Source organism: Prenolepis imparis, unplaced genomic scaffold, assembly GCF_030444845.1.
Source record: "Prenolepis imparis isolate NDT839.2.m4 unplaced genomic scaffold, iyPreImpa1.0 SCAF_9, whole genome shotgun sequence".
Taxonomy (NCBI): Eukaryota; Metazoa; Arthropoda; class Insecta; order Hymenoptera; family Formicidae; genus Prenolepis; species Prenolepis imparis.
The window spans coordinates 1,972,006-1,993,141 of record NW_028141167.1 but is presented as its reverse complement, the minus strand read 5'-3'; the positions used below and the strand labels follow the sequence as shown (position 1 = coordinate 1,993,141).

The 21,136-nt window shown below is 30.5% G+C and overlaps 3 protein-coding genes across 4 annotated transcripts; 1 reads left to right on the top strand and 2 right to left on the bottom strand.

Annotated features, from left to right (window-relative positions):
- The first annotated feature begins 3,164 nt into the window (after window positions 1–3,164).
- Window positions 3,165–5,918, top strand: LOC145940452 (dynein light chain 2, cytoplasmic). 2 transcript variants are annotated; one of them, XM_083045624.1, is made up of 3 exons: window positions 3,165–3,478; window positions 4,731–4,848; window positions 5,459–5,918. In XM_083045624.1, exons 2-3 carry the CDS (start codon window positions 4,741–4,743, stop codon window positions 5,618–5,620), a joined length of 270 nt encoding a protein of 89 aa, XP_082901750.1. In that variant the 5' UTR covers window positions 3,165–3,478; window positions 4,731–4,740; the 3' UTR covers window positions 5,621–5,918. The 2 variants fall into 2 exon arrangements, with proteins under 2 accessions (XP_082901750.1, XP_082901749.1); XM_083045623.1 differs by having other exon boundaries at window positions 3,167–3,544.
- A 2,352-nt stretch (window positions 5,919–8,270) lies between these two features.
- LOC145940451 (lipase 3-like) lies at window positions 8,271–12,762 on the bottom strand. The gene is made up of 7 exons (XM_083045622.1): window positions 12,580–12,762; window positions 11,408–11,724; window positions 10,146–10,392; window positions 9,903–10,061; window positions 9,563–9,647; window positions 9,280–9,440; window positions 8,271–8,981 (listed from the first exon to the last, which is right to left on the bottom strand). The coding sequence occupies exons 1-7, from the start codon at window positions 12,760–12,762 to the stop codon at window positions 8,826–8,828; spliced, it is 1,308 nt and encodes a 435-aa protein (XP_082901748.1). The 3' UTR covers window positions 8,271–8,825.
- Window positions 12,763–14,051: 1,289 nt separating this feature from the next.
- On the bottom strand, window positions 14,052–20,052 carry LOC145940525 (lipase 3-like). Its single transcript, XM_083045771.1, has 8 exons — window positions 19,609–20,052; window positions 18,974–19,175; window positions 18,538–18,652; window positions 15,743–15,989; window positions 15,518–15,676; window positions 15,148–15,232; window positions 14,845–15,005; window positions 14,052–14,488 (listed from the first exon to the last, which is right to left on the bottom strand). Exons 1-8 carry the CDS (start codon window positions 19,768–19,770, stop codon window positions 14,336–14,338), a joined length of 1,284 nt encoding a protein of 427 aa, XP_082901897.1. The 5' UTR covers window positions 19,771–20,052; the 3' UTR covers window positions 14,052–14,335.
- Window positions 20,053–21,136: the final 1,084 nt, after the last annotated feature.

Genomic DNA, 21,136 nt, shown 5'->3' with positions numbered 1-21,136 from the left:
AACCGTCTTTTTCGCAAGAAGCAATACCGTAATTAAGTAAAAAAGTAAGTCCATATCTGTTACTTTCACAACAAAGTATCGCACTACTTGAAATTAAGGTATAATTATGTATAAATTGTGCAAAAAATCATAATGGTATATATAAACTTTGTTGGTGGACGATAAGAAAAGACTGAACTTTTTTATAGAAACATCTGAAGATGAATTTTAATAGGACTGATGACAAAGTACACATCATAAAGAAGATAAAATATTTTTTTAATTTTAATTCGATAGATTTTTGTCTCAATGTGTGATACAATTGACTGTTGTTATTTTAAAAAATTTCTTTTTTTCTTCCTTTTTTTCATTATACAGATAAAAGCTTATTTGTTTATTTTATCATACTTTGTCTTCATGAATATATGCACTTGTTCATCTTTATCCGAAATTTTTACGAAAGAGCGATTTCCAATTAGAGATAAATAATGTTTAAAAATAAATCACTGTTTCAAAAAATTGATTTAAAAAAAAGATTTAAAAAATGTACTGATTGTAATTAAAAAAATATAGAAGTTTTAATTAATCTTTTTTTTTATTTGTAAGTAAAATTTATTTTTTAAAAGAAGTTTTACAATACATATGTATGCTCAAAAGTGCATGATATGCAAGGAAAAATTTATTTTAATTAATAAAATCGTGATTCATTTTTTAAACCATACTTATCAATGTATATTTTTCAATTTATATTTTAATTTTATTATTTATAAGCAGTTTTTAAATTTTGTTTAACTAAAACTTACAGATAATATAAGATAAGATACAGAAAACTATATTTTATTTAGTTAGTATTAATTTATTTTTAAAAAATTTATCGAGATGTGAAAGAAAAAAATCGAATATTGATTATTCGAAAGAAAAATTAATACATAAAAAATATCGATTAATGAAATGAAAAACTTTTGATTAATTGAGATAAATTGTTTATTTTTACTTCGAATTTTAATTTCATGAACAAAGAGTTAGATATTGCACGTGCAATATCAAATAATAACACATTACTTGCAATTGCTACACATAAATAAATAATGCAAAAATATGCTCGTATTTTGGAAACAATAAAAGATAATGAAAAATATTTAAAACAACAGGAAAACTTAGTAAAACACTAACATGTAAATTCAAAAAGAATTATGCTGTCTATGTTCCTCTTTTTGCTAATTATTTAGATAATCTTCTTCAATGTTTTTTAATGACACCACTTCTTATCTTGTAATGAATATCTTTATAAAGAATATAGAACTTGAACAATAATGTCATTCAATAATATCAATTTCTGTAAAATTTTTTTATTTCGATAATTAACTTGTGTTTTCTTGAACGAATTCTAGATCTTCCTTCGAAATTATTTTTAAAGTCGCACACAGATTAATCTATTGTATACTTATTTTATCTTTTTTTTTAATCACGAAATTAATAATCTGTGTGTATGTGTGTGTGTGTATAGTAATATTTTATATAGATATATAGATAATTATTAGGTACTTTATATATAGATATAGATAATTATTTTATATAAATATAGATAATTATTTCATAGAAATATGAAAAAGTAAAATATACAAGCGATAACTTGAAAGAAGAGATAAAACAAATACAGAGTGTTAAAAAATGAGACCGACAAATTTTGATGGAGGAAAATAGAAGACTTAAAAATAAACATTTTTTGTTAATACAATTTTTCTCTACGACGATTTTAGATTTACTACATATGGTATAAAATAGAAATTTTACTTAATAAATAAACATATCCTAGGTAGAACATAAAACTCATAATGACGTCATAAAGACGTCATCATGATTTTATTCATCACTTAAAAGTTATCTAAACAGAAATGATTAAAACATGATTTAAAAATGACAAAAAGAATAATAATATTTTAAGCCCGCTAATATAAGAAAATCGCATTATATAACTTTCAAAAAATTTACATTGCTTAAATATTGTTAGAAGTTAGAATATATGCGAACAATAGAGTAAACAATAGTAATTGTAATATATAAAAAAATGATCAATATGAAATCAAAAATAAGTCATCAAAACGTTGCTAAAAATGTATTAAATGAGATCATTATGATTTTTTCAAAATGACATTTTAGTGACGTCATAATGACGTCATTATGAGTTTTATGTTCTACCTGGGATATAAGTCGAAAAAATAAATTGTATTTTAATTCTTGAACAAAACACGGAACAAATATATAAAAACAATTCACTCTTTTTACAATAAATGCTCAAAAATTAACTTTAATATAAAGGTGACAAACTCAAAAGTCACAAACTCATATCTCATATCATGTATAATATTAAAATTAAACGTTATAGAGAAAATTATAGTATGAACAAATGTTTTACCGACAAAATGTTAATTTTTATAACTTTATGTTTATTTTTTATTGCTTTTATGTACTGAGAACTTTATAGTGCATCTGTACCAATATCAGGGAATCAATTTATTGCTCTTTTTTATGTTATTATTTCGGTTTTGCACATGTTTTACATAAATCAAATTTTTTTGTCTTTTTTTTTAGGCTAAACTTCTAAACTCAATTTTAAAGGTTTCCTGTTATTCTTTCACATGCTCTCCTTGCCTTCCTGAGCTTATTTTGTATTTGCAAACTGTATAACTTTAATAAAAAATAAATATTTGTATATGAACTGACAGCTTGTTGGTAAATTTTCAAAATTTTTTCTTTTTTCTTAATCAAAGATGACCATCCATGCCTTTATTAACATATGTACTTTAATCCCTGAAAAGGATTTTTAATTTTATAAAAGCAATAAAAAATAAACATAAAATTACAAATTAAATTTCGTCGGTAAAACAGAGTACACTCCAGCATCACCTTAAAGTTTGTCGATCTAATTTTTTAACACCCTATATATATATATATATAGTTAAAAGAAAATATATCTAATAAACTTAAAAAAAAATAAATAAACGGTGCTTGTTTCGAAAATCTCCTTTATTCTCGAGCGCGAAAATCAGGCGTCGAATCGAATTTTCTCCGCCGCGCAGTCTCCGCGATTTGTTTTTTCGCGCGTCATCTCGCGCGATGCACGTCGGGCCGATAGAGGCACCTGATAGAAGACCCTACCGGTTAGCCAATCGCAGGCCGGCATCGCGCGGCGACAGGCCGCACTCTCAGTCTCGAGCCCGATTCGCGGAGTTATCGTTTCTCTCTCTTGGCCCCCGGAGGATCAGCGAGCCCAAAATTTCCCGAGTGTGCGAAGCAGCGGCAGCGTGAAACGGCTGAGCGAGGAGCGACGAGAAGCGGCAACAGGAAACGACCATCGACGTCCGTTTGTCATCGCAGCGAGATCCCTGTCGCGTCTCTATTCGCGGCAACGAATTTTCCTCGCCTTTTTCACCGCAAACGCGCGCTAAATAAACGGCCGGACCTAACTCACGTACGGCCCAGTCAGAGTCAGTCGCTCGTAAGTACCGGAGAGGAGGCCCGGTGTATCATCATCCGCTGGATCAGACGGTGTCAACGAGAAAAGGTAGAGAGAGAACGAACGCGCGGGAGAGAAAGAGAGAGAGAGAGAGAGAGAGAGAGAGAGAGAGAGAGAGAGAGAGAGAGAGAGAGAGAGAGAGAGAGAGAGAGAGAGAGCGTCATCCTTCCCCGGCTACATCCGCGATTACGTTCTAACAGATATATACATATTTGTATTTATATCCCCCCCTCTCCCTTTTTGCCTAGAGCAGCCACCGGATCCTTCGGTTCGCGCCTTCTCTTCTCTTATGTTAAAAAAAAAAAAATAATTCTAGCTCTTGGGATTCTTCCTGTCTAGGGACCTAAAGAAGCGTCGACGTCGCGACCCACTTTTGCTATCCGCGCACCTCGCGTGCCGGCCAAATTGCTGTTTCTTTATTGTCTCATATCGACAAAACACACCGTCCTCCCGCGCCTTTCGTCCCTCTCTCTTCAACTACTCGCTCGTTCTGTCCTCCCCCTCTTATTCTGCCTCTCTCTCTTTCTCTCTTCCACCCTCCCCCTTTTTTTTAATGTCTTGCTTCATCTATCTCGCTCTCTTTCTCTCTCTCTCTCTCTCTCTCTCTCTCTCTCTCTCTCTCTCTCTCTCTCGCGCTTTTCTCTATTTGTGCATCGTATATTTGCGCGAGCGACGATTCTCTCTCTCTTTCTCTCCCACTGGATGCTCTCCGTCCTTTTCTCTCCTTGTCTTGCTTACAAAGCTAGCATTACCCGCACTTAATTTACTGTCGTATTGTCATGCCGGCTTCGAACGTGGTTCGCGCTACTGTCAGAGTCGTGCACTTTCCTAGGTCCAGGTTTATTCTCTCGATCTTTTCTCGATAATATGTGATAATTCTCTGTACGCGGCGTGAAGAATGCCAAACAGCCGTTAATTCGCGCGTGACATTTAACTCCTAAGTTCAAAAGCGCGGATAATGTCATTTATAAATAAATTATTTATTTTGAAAGTGGTGGAAATCTGAGGTGTGAAAGTGATATGGATCCGCAACCGTACGTTCGCAATTTATTTAAATTTATATTTCACAGTTTGAATTTTTGCGCCACTTTCAAAAATGTTCATTTTTATTTTGATCGCATTAGTTTTGTTATATCAAAGTATATATTGGAAAATACTTCTCGCATAAGATCTTTTGCATTAAGAGTCTATATCGATGAATGATAATAATGATTGTATTATTTCTATATTGTAGCACAGACAAGATGTCGGAGCGAAAGGCAGTGATCAAGAATGCTGATATGTCGGAGGAGATGCAGCAAGATGCTGTGGACTGCGCTACTCAAGCTCTTGAAAAATACAACATAGAAAAGGTACGCACTTGTCATACGTTTTTATCTGATGTATACGGTTGAATTTGATAATTTCACTCTGAATATTATACATGCACATATTCTACTTGGAATAAATATTGAAGATATATCAGAATATACACAGATATATTTTATATTTAGTTTAAAAAATTAAAATTTTTTCTAGACGATAATTTAATTAATCTGTCATCAAATTTATTTCAAATGGCTCATTGGAGTCTTTATACTTCAATATGCAGGCATGCAATAATTTTTACTTGAATAAGCTACATCTTAACAGAAAATATAATATTGCATCTATATTTTTATAATTTATAATTTAAGAAAAGCTAAGGAATTAAATAAATATTAATTGATATTTGAAATAACTTATTATAGAACATAAGATTTATTTATTTTATAATAATTTAATAAGATTGAAAGATTATTTATAAAAACCTAATATTTTTATTTAATTATCTTGAAATGGTTATCTTGAAAATCGGTTTCATTCTCAGAATAGACCCTTATTATATATACGCATCATTATATGTAAATTCTCAAGTTGTACATTATGAGATTGTTAGATCAATATCATTATTGATTTGACCATTAATATTTGACTTTTCAGGACATTGCAGCGTTTATCAAGAAAGAATTCGATAAGAAGTACAATCCGACGTGGCACTGCATCGTAGGACGTAATTTCGGTAGCTACGTGACGCACGAAACAAGACATTTTATCTATTTCTACCTTGGTCAGGTAGCCATTCTTCTCTTTAAGAGCGGATAAGCTCGTTTCTCTATCCTCCTAAACTCCATCCTTCCTTTTTCCTTCCTCCCTCCCTCCCTTGCTCACTACATAAAGTATACACATTTAAAATCACCACCATGTGTAAAAGAAACTTCATTATGCATTATGTATACATTAAAAAATTTATTTTAAAAAGCAACGCATGTGCCCGATAAGCAAGTAAAGAGAAATATCAACGTTTCCAACTCGATATATTGTTCGTTACGCAAAACAAATTCTAGAGAAACACACACCGAAGGGTAGGGAGATAAACTGGGGGAAAAAAAAAAAAAAGAAATGACATACAACCTTACATGGTAAAATGTATTTTGTATGCCAACAGATTTGTTGTGTTCTTGTTTTATATTATTAGGTGAATATACAAAATATGGTTGAGTTCAATACTGGCGATTTTAAATTAGCAAATTTTAGCGTAATTGTTTAATATATAGTGTTCAAATAAAAACACTCTAAGTGCACTACATATACTTCGCGTTAAACGGGTTCACACACGAAGTGTGCCCTGCTTTATATTCTACGTAAAACTGGAACTACATGGTATCCGTAGCTAATCGCCAATAATGAATGTAAGCCCGAACGAGATTGATTGTCTCTGCAATTGTTATTTTATATTAATCGAAAAAAAAAAACCATAGTCTCTTACGTATTGTATAACTTATTTCCTACAGCGACTGACATTTTTGATTAGATTAAGAACTGTTAACATGATTGAACGCAAAAAAAAGAGCTCAATCTTTCTCTCGACGTATCGTACGATATCATCATCGTATTCTTTTTAATAACTACTTCATTTCGATCGATATAAAACTAACATGCTATTGAATAATATCTGACTCGTTCATTGCTCTACCTTCACAATTTTTATATTGTGCACAGACTACAATGCAAAAAAAAAGAACATTTTATCTCGAGACGATGTATACTTATTGTTAGGGTATTATATTCGTTTCCAGAGAAAAAAATATCACCTTCTGCTCATATTAAATTCTATCTTTTATGTAATATTCAACACTCGATATTATGGTACTTATATATAAATATATATAAATATATATAAAATAAATATAGATTATACATACACTATTTATATAGAGTGCAATCTTCAAACAATTTTTCATCCAGTATTTGATTATCGTAAACGTTGCTACATTGTTCAAATTTTAGACTGACTATTAAATAATAACAAAAGTACTACTACACCGTGCATAATCCTTTTTTTAAATAGAAATGTATTCACACAATGCCACTTTTATAAGCAGCAAATATATGTAGCAGAAAGTGTTCAAAAGTAAAATCATGATGGATACAAAAACAAAAAAAAAAAAGAAAGAAAATTGAATCAAATACTGAAAATCGACTTGTTACCGTGAATATCTAAAAATATCTGAGTTGACATGTTATTACGTTCTTTTTAATTTATTTATATTGTACATATATTCCAGCAATTTTATTGAGATGCATAAATATTGCATATATAAATAGTAACATACAGGATGAGCTGTACCTTTATGGTGTTATATGATGTACGTTATGCTTTCGCCGTACTTGCTACATGAGATTGGTTCAAGAAGTATATTGTTAATAGGATTCGAAATGAACCGACTCCCGAAGAACCTGTTATGCTGTGAGGCGGCGGATGTCATACTCGCTTGCCGAAATTTCAAAACACATTGCAAAGTATCTGAAATTGAAATATTTTTCGTACTATCTCGAAGATACGATCTAATAAGTAAAAAAAAAAAAAAAAAAATTTAATGTGTCACCAGTACGACAGTGTATGTACTTTTTGGGTGTCGAGCTTCTCGACATGCTCGAATCGCTCTGTTTTCCACTATCGTCGATCTCGAGAAATACTTTCGCGATCGAGTCTGCATGCAGAAGATGCGGTAAAAGCAGATGGATATTATTGTGCTTAACAATAAAAATCAGTTCCACACAACGAAACGATGTATTTTCCTTTTGTGCGAGGCGCAATGTACAGGTAGTTTAGGTAGAACGGAAAGAGCGAAATTATCCTATAAAAAAAAGTAGATATATTGAATGTCACGAGGTCGAATTTTCTCTAAAATTATGAAGCTAAAATAACAGAGAGGACAAGACGTGAATTGTAGTCGTGGACACACGTATTGCGTGCACACAGACACCTACCTACGCACACACGAGCACCTACGCACATGGTATTGCGAGAACGTCAATAATGTGCGTTCTCTCGATAAAATTCAACCTTGCGACTCACAATGTAGATGTAGTGTCCGACTAAGTAACTACCTGTTGTGTTTTCTGTATAATTTGTGTAACTTCGTTAAGTTGACCTATATATATCACATTTCCGTCCCTATCAACTACCAATATATCGGCGCTTTTGCAATATCACGCACATGTTTGTATTTATATATGTATCACCTTGTACATGTAAAAGCGATGTTTATCTTTATTTAGACGTTCCTAATAATTTTTTTAATTGTTCCGAATTTTAAGAATTTCTCCGTGACATATTATATGCGCTTTTCTCATTTTATTTGAAATTAACATCGACAACGTCAGTAGTAAAATGTATTTATTAATCCATTTTAGATCAGTTTATTGATACATTATTTTATTATTAACATAGTTATACTTTTCAGTCTTATAAAAACATTTATGAGTTAAAAAGCTACAAAAATATTACCTTTTTTCTTCAGAAAATATTCTATATTATCTTCAATTTATTATATCACATTATTCTTGATAATTGAAAATTGAGACAATTAGAGAGAAAAATTATATTGCATCAGTATTGAAATATTACTTATGCATTATGCGACGATGGTTAAACTTAGATTCACTTGAAGGTGAAATTATAATTAAGGTGATATTATTAATTAAATAATTTTCTTTATAAACGCATAAGCGAAAAGAGTAATTATTAATTTTTCACAAATATTATCACGAGTTTCTTTGATAGAATACGATATGCTATTAGAGCATACAGATAAGTAGAGAAGAATGTTATTAATTCGGTGGCAGAGAGAGATTTATCCGATAATCGCAAATTTGATCTGTGATAAGGATCGAGTCCCATTCGATCCATTGCCTTGCTATTGATCCAAAGCATACAAAAGGAAGAATATCGAAGGATGCTATCGCGATCTCTCTTCCTCGAAAAATTTTTGCAAAATTTCACTAAATAATTGAAATTGGACGCTTATTTCCGGAAACGTGTCATTAGACTTAGTATTTTGTCGTACAGAAGTTTCTTTACGTCGTTAGCCAGCATGAAATCTAAATGATTAAAAGAATCGTGTGGTACTCGGAATTTACCATAAGGATTGCCAAGTTCTGAGTATAATTTATCCACGTCCTATGGAAAAAGCGTAATATTACAATTTTTTGTACAATTAAAATCATATACATATGTTCATTTATTTCGAGTATCTTAAATATTATCAAGAGATTTTATTCTCTTCAAAACAGTGTGTAACATATGAAATTTTATGAGATGTAAAAGTTTTCTTGATTATCTTTCATCTCTCTTTTTTTTTTATATGTATGTAATATAATATATATAATTATATTTTTTCTTCACAAAGAAATCAATGTTCTGACATATATTAAAGATACTCGAAATAAATCAATACGTAAAAAAAGAAATTACGAACCATGACGTGCGCCAACCAATCGTTACTGCCGTAATGCAGTGACACTGGGACTTTAATTTTTTTCAAATTATAAGGCGGTGGCTTGAACGAACCATATCTTTTCTTATTACCAAGCCATCCGTAATCGTACTGTCTAAACTTTTCCGATGTAATAAGTGACCCTGATAACAGAAATGTGCTATTGTTATATCACATTTTATAAAATTTCGAAAAGTGTTTATAAAATTTGAATGTGATAGAGGTATTTTTTTTCTTAAGTATACGGGTACATTAATACGGTTACCAGTGTTAGCGAGTTGCGCAAAATGTATGATTTGCTTCGTTGATGCACCAGCAGGAAGATGGCCCAAGACTATAGGCAAAAGAGTCTACAAAGATAGCATTAAAAATAGCAGTATACATATATCGAACTAATAATGATTAATGTTATATCAATGTATGATATGTGTACTTAAAATATTTTTAGTTCAATATTATTAATCTTTAATTAATTCTTGAAATTATGCATTCTACGTAATACATAATTAATAGTGTTATGATAGAAAAACCATCATATTATTTAGCAAATAACTTTCACCTATAACTTTTAAAGTATAATTAAAAGTGACATTAAAGGCATATACCTTGTTAAACAGGTCTTTGTTGAATCCAGTAATCAGGAAGATCACGTTCGAGCAAAATGGTTGCGTAATGGCGTCCTCCGCGCACACAAGATCTTGGAAGATTTTCATCCCTTCGCCAGTAGGCTCGAACTCATATAGACCGATCAATTTTGTCAGCATCTATACAACGAAATATTCGATCCATGAAACATTGGAAGTCTATTTACGATCGTAATTTTTCTATCGAGGATTAGAATTACATACCTCAATGGAACCAGTGAACTTTGATAAGATGCGCAAAATTGGGTTCGTCATTTTGCCTAAATAAGCGACCGGAGCCATGGCAAACATCGCCTCGACCTTGTTCTGGTACTCGGGCTTCTCCGACGCCATCACGAAGAAAGTTGTGGTACCCTGACTGTGTCCTAAGTAAAACAGTTTTTTTTGACGTGTTGTCTGCAGAACATAATCTAGCATCACTGGGAGATCGCGTGTGCCGATCTCGTGCCAGCTGAAATATATACAAAAAAGGTATGATTTTTATGAATTATTTACTGATATTTTCTGAATAGAATAAATAATCTGATTGACTTACTCCGTATCCTAATTATGAAAGTATTTGAAGATATTTAATTATAATTATAAGTTATATTTAAAGAGAAATTAATTAAAAATCTAAATACATAGCGTGCTATATATAAAAGTATTAATGTCATTTTTAATGTTTTAAATATATATTTATATTTAGCAAATATGTTTTATATTTGATTAATATTTAAAGATTTAGATAAAAAAGATATCAAACATCAGATAATATCAAGAAATCAATATTTTATATGTGATCCACAAATGCCAGCAAAAAAAATACAGAATATTTTTGTCACTATTTTGTATTGTACTTTTTTAAAATATATTTTGTATAAAACTTATCAAATCGTATACATATGCATCGTATACAATTGTGTTTACTTAATACGTTATTCGTAAAAAGTTGGATTATTAATTCTGATATTGTATTTAATCGTGCTATCTACATTATATGTCTACATATCTGATATTGTATCGAATAATCGAAAAAACATGTGTGATAAGTGAAGATTTTGTTATTTAAAACACTTTAACACAAAATTGAAAAATTATTCTCTGCGATAATTTTTCGTTAAATTAAACATTGCAACTTTTGACGAGAAGAAAGCGTTTACTATTTCTTGTCGAGTGATGGTATAATAAGGTCGCAATGGCAATGGCATAATATCTTAAGTTATAACAAAGTTATTTTAACACAAAAGACTAGCTAAAATTAGCTACCATAGTGCTTAAGTTTCTCTCTCTTATCTGACGGTAAAAAAATATATAGCATATGTTTAAAAATAAGATGAAAGATATTGTAACAACTATAACAACCCTGTATCGACACTTTTACACTTATTTCTAGGGTCTCGATTTTAATTTTATCTTGAAATATTTTAGTATTAATAATATAACACCGTGTTTTTTCTTATCTTTACACATACGTATGTACTCACCTAAAGTCCCAATATTTTTTATCCAATACCGATAACGATGTATGTTTACGTGAATACATGGAACCTCGCGCGTTTCCAAGCCACACATCATAGCCAGCATCTGCCAAAATATATGCTAATGCTTTTTCCGGTCCAACAAGGACCCAACTAGCAGAACTGCACAAGAGACCGTGCATAAGAAAAGCAACAGGCTTTTGCACTTGCGAGTTGCTGGAATTTGTTCGTCCTGTTATTCGATGCAATTCCAAAATATAGCCGTCCTCAGTGATTGCTTTATGCAGCTCACCATTGTAGCCGTATTTGCTCACTAATTCCAGCTACATAATAATGAATAATAGTTAATAAATGACAGCTTCTTAATTTAAATCGTATAATTAAGGGATTGTTAAGAATTGGATAAATAAAAAAAAAAAAAAGACTACTATCGTAGCGATCTTTAAGCAAACTTAATTCTTTAATGTATAAGATGTTCTATTAAAGAAATAACTAAAACTAAAACTTAAACAAATCAATAAAGAAATTTCAAATATAAATTTATACACAAAAGAAGAAAGAGAAGATTTGATCAGTACATATTATTTTTTTTATTAACAAAAAATTGATGTAAATAGTAAAATATAATATTATATTTTACTTGTTTAAATATTTATATTAAGGATGAGCTGTACAATAGTAATTAACTAAAATTAAGTACTTCTTAAATTCATAATATATCTAGAATCTTAAATTAATAAAATTAGCATACAGAGAATTAAAGTATTGCAAAATAGATTTTAGAGTTTTTCTCTTAGAAACAATATTTATAATTCATATTTTTTTAAATTAATGGCAGAAAATTCTGCCTGCAAAAAACTGCAAAATAATTTTTACAAATGATTACAGAGATTTTTCACAAGAACCAATGCAAACATCATAATTAAAAAAATGTTTAACTGTTTAGAGAGACGCGTCCATATTTTAAGCAAAAAGAACGATAAAATTTACAAAATTTTTACACTTTTGTCAGTGTTATGTTATGACACATACATTTTTATTAATAATTAAACAAATATAAATCATTCAGCAAATTATTTCAATCGATGAAAATTATATTTCTGTACAGTTTACGCACACATTTTCTCTTTCTTTTTTCAGATTTATTTTTGACACACAAAATTGGAAGATGTACTCACAGTGGTAAGTTCCGCATCTGGATGTACTTTAAGAAATTGAATAAGCGGATCGAATTCCTTGATTGCTGATATTTGCTGATCGGTCAACGAAATATCCTGTTGATTCAATATCAAACGATTCGGCATTGCCCTAACGGACATCAGAATCGAGAAGAGAAAGATTGACAACAACATCATTGTCATTCGGTGAGATTACTATTGGATGGATTATGGGCTCGAAATAAATAATTGTATACGATTTTCTCGAATATATAGAGCTACTAAATATATCACCAGTTTGTTTGCTGTTTTATATACGATCTTATCGAATGCTCGCCTCATAATCTATCATAATTTCTGGTTTGATAATGCAATCGACATATTAAGATATTAAGATATTGAGGCATCCAGAAAGAGATTTATTATTCTTATCGTTTACGCGATGAAGCACAGGTGGACGATTGTTTAGCCCTACGAAATGATGTAGCATTTTATATATCTTTCATCTTTCACATGCAAATGCATAGTCGAATTGCGGATTTATCTGTTTGTTTGATTCTTTTACGAGATTATCGGAAATTATTCTGAAAAAAACAAAAGAATCATTAAAATTGATTATCACTTCTAATAATGTACATTTGTACATTATAGATAGGATGAATAATTAAATCTTGTAATCCTTGATGTAAAAATTTTTGATATTAAATTTATTGTATCATTGATTTTAACTTTATATATATCTTAGTTTGATTAGTTTTGAGAGGTGTTCGATGTTTTGTTTCATATAATCAACTCATCAATATAAAAATAAAATTACAACGAGAAAGACAAAGTTTGTAATTAGACTTTTAGATTTTTTTCAATAAATTATATAATATTACCTTTATGAACCTTATTTGAGACTGGTCGTTGTTGACATCAATTGAAGCAATGGATTTTTTCAAAAACTGTTTTATGAATAATCTTTCCGACGATTCGTTTAAGAACATAACGCAATAAGAATATGTGAGAGAAAATAAAAGCGAGAGAAAATAAATTGATTTACTGCATTCAAGCTTTATTCTATTATTAGATGTCGATTAGATGTTCATGTCGTCAAGGCTCATGTTTCCTAGATAAGAAGATTTGTTCGACAAATAGTGGGGATCATATTTAGAATCAATATCATGAAGTAAAGTAAAAAATCGATCTTAAAGCAAATATATTATTTTCTTAATAAATATAAATAATTATAAAATGTGTACAAATGTCAAATATTACTAATGCGAGTCAAATAAATTGTGCAAAAGTTCGCACAAAAATCTATCGAGCTCAGAGAGTTAAACTGATCGATCTTTTATTATAAGTCATCTTAATTTTTAAAGAAATTTGCTTTTTATTTATTCTTAAAATATATCATATAAACGAAATAAATTGTATAAGGAAAGAGAGCAATTGAGAAAAAAAAACTGCGAGAACGAATAAATGAGATAAGATAAAAGAACACGGGAAAATATTTATCAAGATGAATGTGACGATGCAATATAAAGATATACACAATCAACAAATTTCAAGCAGATAAAATATCTTATGATGACAGGAGAGATGGAACACATACAACACACAATTTAATTCTACGAGAATTAACAAGAGATTGCTAAAACTCAAGTCGATATAATTATACATCGAATTAATTTCAAGATAGAAAATAGTTCTGCTAATGAGGAAAGTATAGACTCTCGGTTAAATTTCACGCATTAAATACAGAATTTGGAAAAACGAACGCTGGTACTTTATTTTACTTGAAATTCTTCATTAAACTTATTATGTCGTCATACAGAAGCGTCTTTGCATCTTTGGCCCACATGAAGTCAAAATGATTAAATTTTTTATCTGCCACTAGGAATTTACCATAAGGATTGCCCAGCTCGCTATACAATTTTTCTACATCCTACGGGAAAATCATAATAATATAAATTAATATAGAGAATACAAATATTCGAGCAATTAAAACATTATAAATGATAATTCATTTAACTTGAGCATCTTGAATATTTCTAGGATATTTATCGAGTTAGAAAAAACAATATACGAGAGTTTATATATATATATATATATATATATATATATATATTTATATAATGTTTATATAAATATATATGTTTGATATTTATATATAATTTGAGTGGCAGCTTCTTTTCTTATAAATACATTTATATTTTTCTTAAATAAATAAATATCCTGGCACATATATATTAAAAGAGAGAATGTTCAAAACGAATCACCAGGTATAAAATAATTACAAACCTTGACGTTTGCTAACCAGTCGTTTTGACTGTAATAGAATGAGACTGGTACTTTGATATCCTTTACATCATAGTTCGATGAAAGACGTGAGCTGTGTATTTTTTTATTATTCTTTAATCCATTATGAAATTGCTTAAATCTGCCCGATGAAATACGTGAACCTGGTGATAAATGTGCCATTGTTATTATGCATTAAAAAAAATGTTATGGAGAATTACTTGAATATAATGAATGTTTCGCTATCTGCGCTCATACATAAGCATAATGTGGATGCGTTAATTTAAATTTTAAATAAACGCTCACCAGATCGTATGAGTTGCGCATAATGAATAAATTGCTTCGTGGATGAACCAGCAGGAAGATGTCCTAAGATTACCGGTAGAAGACTCTGCAAAAATGACAATATATATATATATAATTAACGATATATGATTGATATTATTAATCAATAACATTATAAATGATATTTAATTAGACATTTATACATTTTAATTTATTATTAAAATTAATGTTATAGGAAAAACAATATTATAGTATAGAATATTATTTGATAATATTAATAGTATAGATTACTATGATAAAGAGAGAGAAAGAACTAAACATATTGTTTGCGAATGATATTATTTGAAATTACAAATATTAATTAATACCGATGTAAAAAAAACTGTAATACCTTATCGAGCTGATCAGGATTGAATCCAGCGATTAGGAACATCACATTCGAGCATATTGGTTGCGTGAGAGCTTTTTCCGCACACATTATTTGTTGGAATTTTTTTATGAAATCGATGCCAGGACTGAATTCGTGCATACCGAATAAGGACGTTATCACCTGTAGTAAATATTAGACATCGTGATTGATTTTTTTTTTTTAAATCTAGATCATAATTATACGTACGTCGACGGTATTAGAGAACTGTGACAGCACTTGCAGGAAGGGACTCTTCATTCTACCGCAGTAAGCTATCGGTGCCATGGCGAACATCGCCTCAATCTTGTCCTGGTACTCAGGAAGTTGCGTCGACATGACGAAGAAGGAGGTGGTTCCCTGGCTATGTCCCAAGTAGAATAATTTCTCCCGACCGGTGGTCTGCAGAGCGTAATCTATCATTGCTGGAAGATCGCGCGTGCCAATTTCGTGCCAGCTGCAAAAAGAATTTATTTATCCGCAAATTAATTATTTGTTATTCCTCGATATTCGTGTATTAGTTGTAATTGTATGTGCGATAGCTTTCACAAGTATTACATAAATACTTATAGCAACACAATTTATAATGATAAGCGAATATACCTATATATTTATAATATATAATTTATACATACATATTTCTAATAATAAGAAAAAAATATATATGTATATACATATACATATATATATTTATCTATGAGCAAGAGTATTGAAAAGTCGAAAAACTTTGGGAAAACAAATTTTAGTTTGTGCAAATATTTTATATTTAGACAAAACAAATATTTAAATAAATGTTTGATCAAGAAAAGATGTTAAAGATATAAATAACATTGTTATCGATAAAATATTATTGCATCTGTATAAATATTTTTGTATGAATTCTTATCGACTTTTATACATTTTTGCGTTTCTTTTATGGGTACTTTTATTGATAAAGCTGAAGATATTAATTTCGACATAATCCACTTATTTTGAATCGTAATCAGAAATAGAAGAAAAATGTTAGATTGAGAGTATGCGATTATTTCTTACGAGATAACACACAAACTATTAAGTAGGACAATGCTTTTCATAAGATAGATATAGATCTCGAGTTAAGCTGTCAGAGTTTTATGTATTTGTCAAACACGCGACCGTGCATTTTTGTAGAAAAATATTGATTATGTACTCATTAGCACAAAGAGGCTTTAAAATAAATCACACGATAAGAAAGTTAATATTTCCAAGGATAAAACTTAAACGCGGATAATAATAAGATAAATTGTATCACCTATTTTTTCTTGTCATGGAATTCTTACATTCAATTATTAATTGAAAGTATCAAGTATTGAGTATTAATTGAAAAACTCTGTAGACACTATCATATAAGAGAGAAATTAATTTCAAGTCAATCAAAGAATTTGTAACGAGAAGGATGTTCGCGCGGTTTTAGAACATCCTGTGGAAGGATCTTTGAAATATTTTGATATATCGCGTTTCATTCATATCTAAAATCTGTTAAAAAAGAATTATTTAAGGCTCCTGGCTCCTTTCTGACCATGTCGAAATCGTGACGTCAGAGGCGAGAAAACACACGCTAAAATTTCTTACAAGTAATACTATTCAAGTGCCATTCGCCGATATTCTTGAAACTTTGCACACACGTAGTACATCGAAAAACATTAAACACGTGTTTTTTTATTTTGGCTAACAAGGCGTTTTAAGGTCGGGTATAGTACCACTATCTTGCCTTCACTGGTCGGGTATAGTATCATTATCTTACCTTCACTGATCGGGTATAGTACCACTATCTTGCCTTCACTGGCTGGGTAGACCTTCCCATTGCCTTCAGTTTCCGCCATTTGGATGCGTCATATTGAATTTTTCATCCGCCACCTCTAGATTAATATAACTGTTGCTAAAATCGTAATCATGTATCTAATAAACTTCGCAAGTGGCGTTAAATAAAGTTTTTGAAACTTCTGCGATTTTGTCCACCATTTTGTATTTGCCATTCTGAATCTCGTTAAACTAATGTCAAAATCGTCATTAGCGATCTCAAAAACACGCAGACAATGGGAAGGTCTATCCAGCCAGTGAAGGCAAGATAGTGGTATTATACCTGACCAGTGAAGGCAAGATAGTGGTACTATACCCGACCTTAAAACGCCTTGTTAGCCAAAATAAAAATGTTTTTCGATGTACTACGTGTGTGCAAAGTTTCAAGAATATCGGCGAATGGCACTTGAGTAGTGTTACTTGTAAGATGCCATTTCGAAATAAAAAAATATTTCGATGAAACAGCACTTCAGATGGCTTTAACACACTCTTAAAAAACCGCGAAAACTATCCTTTCCCTTTTATAATTAATCAACAGCTGTAAAATGTAATATTATGAAGCCCAGTCTGGTTTTTGCACATGCGCAGTCATTCCGCATGTCAAAGTCTGATATCTCGATCATTTTACAGATGTTGATTGATTATAAAGGGAAAAGGATAGTTTTCGGGGGTTTTTAAGAGTGTGCTAAAGCCATCTTAAGTGCTGTTTAATAGAAATATCTTTTCATTAAAAAATGGCATCTAAGAATTTTCAGCGTGTGCTTTCTCGCCTCTGACGTCACAATCCAATATGGCCGCGGTGAACACCCAGAAGCCTTAATATTATCATGTAACAGCTATAGGATTATTCGTGATTTATTAAACGTGATTATTCATTTAGATTTAGATTATCAAAATAAACAATCAGCATCACCTGCAGCGTATTTAAACTTCCCTTATCTGATAATACCCATCTTATCTGATAATATCTGACGATAATACATCATGTAACATGTATTTATTTAAATCATGTAACATACATATTTATATATTAACATGTTTGCGCGTTGAAACTTTTACACTATGTCGCGTGCGTGAACTTAAACTTTATCTGCAAATGTGTACTACTATATAATAATAATAATGTAATAGATTCGCATTTTTTTCATAGAGATCGCTCTATTCACACACGTACAATCAGTTCTCACCTGAAATCCCAATAGTTTTTCATTACGGTAGACAAAAACGAATGTTTACGGGAATACATGGACCCTCGCGCGTTTCCAAGCCACACGTCATATCCCGCGTCCGAAAGAAGAAACCCTAAAGTATATCAAGGATACTCAAAATATAATAACAATAAAGCTAGAAATAACGAAGCAAAAAATTGATAAAAATTTCTTCGAGCCAATTTTTTTCTATTTATTTCGAGAAGAGAATATATATAAAAACGAATCCGCAATTATGGAAAAGTTGTCTATGTGTGCGATTAGGCATTGAAATATTTTATAGAGCATATATTTTAAGAATAACATAATATCTTATCTAAAATGTGGAGAAATAAGTTCGTGATAATCAACTTATTGATTTGTGCGCGATCAGTATCACAGATATTACTATTGTATAGAGTATTCTTTTCTTTACCTAAACTTTTCTCGGGTCCAGCGAAGACCCAAACCACCGAACTGCACAGAAGACCATGCATCACAAATGCAACAGGTTTTTGCACTTGCGAATCGCTGGAATTAGCTCGTCCTGTTATCCGATGTAATTCCAAAATGTAACCATCACCAGTGGTCACTGTATGCTGCTCACCCTTGTAACCGTATTTGCTTATCAGTTCCATCTGCACGATAAAATAAAATAGCTTTTTATTAATTCAAATCATATAATTGATTATTATCAAATCGTGTTTGACGTTAAACTGAACTTATTAAAATATACAAGGTGCCTCATTAATATAAAATCTAAGTAGACGGAAATAAAAATTTCAAACAAATAAAATTTATATAGAGTCGATCAAAACACAACATATTTATTTTCTCATAAAATCGAAAATAGAGAAATAAAAAAGTATCAGTATATATATATTTATATTAAAAGAAGCAAATACGGATTATATATATATATATGTATATGAAGTCACTAGAAATTCAAATTGATAAAAATCGCATTCTTGCACAGAAAATATGCAGTTTACATGTCGCTTGTTTATTTCATTTTACAAATTGGAGCACAAATTTATTATTGTGATTGAAAAAATCAGTAGCTGCACTCACAGTCGTAAGTTGCGCATCCTCAGGCCCGGCTGTAAGAGAACCTATATCTGGAAATGCTGGTATCCGATCTAATGGATCCAATATAATTTTCTGTAAAAAGGTATCTATAAATAGCGCGTTCGTGGATGCCAGGAGCGGAAGAAAAAAGATCGGCAACAGCATCGTTGTCCTTTGATGCGATCGTCGTCGCGGACAGATAGGATCCAGAGACGTATCGTCGACGAATTTTTATTAAGTTGCACGGCATATATACATGTGTACCGCTTCTTTAGAATAAAAATGTCTACTGTTTTTTGTTACTGAACCATTAATAATTTATCTTTAATAACTTTTTTGTTTCAATAATTGGAGATTAAGTATAGCGTATTACATATGTCATAATCGATATCGCAAAAAGAAATTTTCGGCCTTATCATCCACGTGAATCAGCTTTCATCTTCACGGGTTATGATGAATTTATTTTATAAAAATATTCTCAATTGATTTAAAAAAAGAAAAGAATTTAATTTCAAAGCTTTGTATGCGTAATGTAGAACATATGTTAAACATCGCGTTTTTTCAATATGTTCATACGATTAAATGCATAGTAAATATTTAATCAGAGAAAGATATATCAATTAAAAAAAAAAAGATGCTGAGTATTTTAATCGCGCAAAAGGTTGTTGCACTTGTATAAATATTTGTTCATGTATTATGTAATTTTTATTCGTAAAATTATTATAACGCTTTGATCAGCTGCCGCCTCTCGGGCAAGAACACTTTTTGTCTTCTTGTGCGGACATCATCTTTCGCAAGACTGCTCATGGTATATCTACGGAGGCCAATGTGTTTATTATTTAGGTATTACAAAGATATATATATATATATATATATATATATATGTATAGTAAATAATCTCAACGAATATGACATGATCGATTATGGGACACACCTAAAATAAACATAAGATAAATATGCTGTAAGTGATAAAGGGCAGCACGAGAGCAAACACGAGTGAAGTTACGGCGGCAATCAATAATAATCGAAGATTAGAACAAACTCGCGGTTGTCAATAACTTTCTAAGATTCCAATAGTACCTCACGCCTCTATTTCAGATTTCTAATTGAAGAGACATGATTGACAAACGAGCATGCGATTAAATTTTTTTTCTTCATCAAAAGAATATATATATATATATATATATAATTACATTTTCTTTCAAGATTATGAAGTTACCGCAATAAGAAACATTCTTTGCAGAATTTTCATTGTATATACTGTATACCTTCGTATCTAACAATAAGTTTCGAAATATATGTATATATGTATACAGATCTCTGAAGTCATTTTTCTCTCGAGAGAGCATCTGATAAGTTTTGTATTTATAAATATTTATCAATGAAGCATCTGATATATTCGCAGTGAAAGAAATTATGTATTCATTAGCATGAAGAATTCTCAAAATGAAATATACGACAAAAAAGATATACCCTATACATATATAATTTGCAAATGTTTTTCTTTTAAATGCGTATTAAAAAATTTGGA

Coding starts and splice junctions, on each gene's coding strand:
- LOC145940451 (XM_083045622.1), bottom strand. CDS start 12,762: ATGACAATGATGTTGTTGTCAATCTTTCTCTTCTCGATTCTGATGTCC. Junction 11,725..12,579: donor CAGATGCGGAACTTACCACT/GTGAGTACATCT, acceptor ATTATTATGTAG/CTGGAATTAGTGAGCAAATA. Junction 9,648..9,902: donor ACAAAGACCTGTTTAACAAG/GTATATGCCTTT, acceptor CTATCTTTGTAG/ACTCTTTTGCCTATAGTCTT.
- LOC145940525 (XM_083045771.1), bottom strand. CDS start 19,770: ATGCTGTTGCCGATCTTTTTTCTTCCGCTCCTGGCATCCACGAACGCG. Junction 18,653..18,973: donor TGGACCCGAGAAAAGTTTAG/GTAAAGAAAAGA, acceptor GATATACTTTAG/GGTTTCTTCTTTCGGACGCG. Junction 15,677..15,742: donor AGTTCTCTAATACCGTCGAC/GTACGTATAATT, acceptor TATTTACTACAG/GTGATAACGTCCTTATTCGG.
- LOC145940452 (XM_083045624.1), top strand. CDS start 4,741: ATGTCGGAGCGAAAGGCAGTGATCAAGAATGCTGATATGTCGGAGGAG. Junction 4,849..5,458: donor AAAAATACAACATAGAAAAG/GTACGCACTTGT, acceptor TTGACTTTTCAG/GACATTGCAGCGTTTATCAA.